The sequence below is a fragment of the Chiloscyllium plagiosum genome, unplaced genomic scaffold (assembly GCF_004010195.1).
Source record: "Chiloscyllium plagiosum isolate BGI_BamShark_2017 unplaced genomic scaffold, ASM401019v2 scaf_72245, whole genome shotgun sequence".
In the NCBI taxonomy this organism is placed as follows: Eukaryota; Metazoa; Chordata; class Chondrichthyes; order Orectolobiformes; family Hemiscylliidae; genus Chiloscyllium; species Chiloscyllium plagiosum.
Window position 1 is genome coordinate 1 of NW_025141172.1, and position 1,244 is coordinate 1,244.

At 49.4% G+C, this 1,244-nt stretch overlaps 1 protein-coding gene across 1 annotated transcript; it reads right to left on the bottom strand.

Moving 5' to 3' along the window:
- Positions 1-17: 17 nt before the first annotated feature.
- LOC122544981 (zinc finger protein 214-like) lies at positions 18-541 on the bottom strand (the record flags this gene model as incomplete). Its single annotated transcript, XM_043684219.1, has 1 exon — positions 18-541. A coding segment is annotated over one exon (524 nt), but the record flags the coding sequence as incomplete, so codon positions are not given.
- Positions 542-1,244: the final 703 nt, after the last annotated feature.

The following is a 1,244-nucleotide window of genomic DNA, read 5'->3' on the forward strand; positions in this document are numbered from 1 at the left end:
CCCCAGTGTGGATCCGCTGGTGGGTCAGCAGGTTGGAAGAATTGGTAAATCCCTTCCCACACTCGGGGCAGGTGAATGGCCTCTCCCCTGTGTGGACCCGCTTATGCTGCCGCAAATTGCTCAAATGATTGAATCCTTTCCCACACACAGAGCAGGTGAATGGTCTTTCCCCTGTGTGGATCCGCTGGTGGTTCAGCAGGCTGGAAGAATCAATGAATCCCTTCCCACACTCTGGGCAGGTGAACGGCCTCTCCCCCGTGTGGAGCCGCTCATGCTTCCTCAAGTTGCTCACACGACGGAAAGCCTTCCCGCACTCTGAGCAACCGAACGGCCTCTCCCCAGTGTGGACCCGCTGGTGGGTCAGCAGTGCAGATGAATGCGTGAACCCCTTCCTGCACACCAAGCACGTGAACGGCTTCTCTCCCGTGTGGACCCACTGGTGCGCCCGCAGGTTGGAAGAATTTGTGAATCCCTTCCCACACACTGAGCAGATGAATGGCTTCTCCCCGGTGTGAACGCGTCTGTGAAAGTGTTCCTTGTGTCACTCTGGGTTTGAAATTACAAACAGAACGGGTACACAGTCTGTCCCCACCGTGAGGGGTGTGATTTTGATTCCCCCAAGCTGAGGAAATGGTTTGAAGCACTTTTTCACAGTCAGCACACTGAATCTCCCTCACTCCCTCACTTAGTATTCTTCTTGCCACACTAGTGTCCAAAACCTCTCAAGCAGACCAAAGCAAACATTTCCTCTCAACTTGAATGGCTGCTGATATTCAAGTCCCAATGAATCAATGAGCTCTGCCAGAAGTTGATGTATCAATGCTTTCAAATTTCTTTCCGCATGTCTTCCTGCAAAAATAAACTCACAAAATAAGTGATCACGGTCAGTACAGTTAAGTAAAGATACATTGATGGCAATTCCTGTAGATTGCCAGGTGCCTGCTGATCACATTATCCAGGTCACAGAAACCTGAAAACCCTCATGCAGCCAGATAGCCTTAAGTGTGTATGGAGGAAAACTTCATTTAGGGGACAATGACCTAGAACAAGCTGCCTACAAAGGTGCTGGATCAAGATATGAAAATAAACTGTCAAGGCTGCTTGCAGAAAGAAAGCCAGGAAAGTTGCTGAATGAGTAAGATGAGGGATAGGTCCCAGGGAAATAGTGAGGAAAGAGATTAAACCGAGATTCGTACCGTTGGGAAAGGGAATGAATCAAACAGTCAGGGCAGGAAGGAATAATG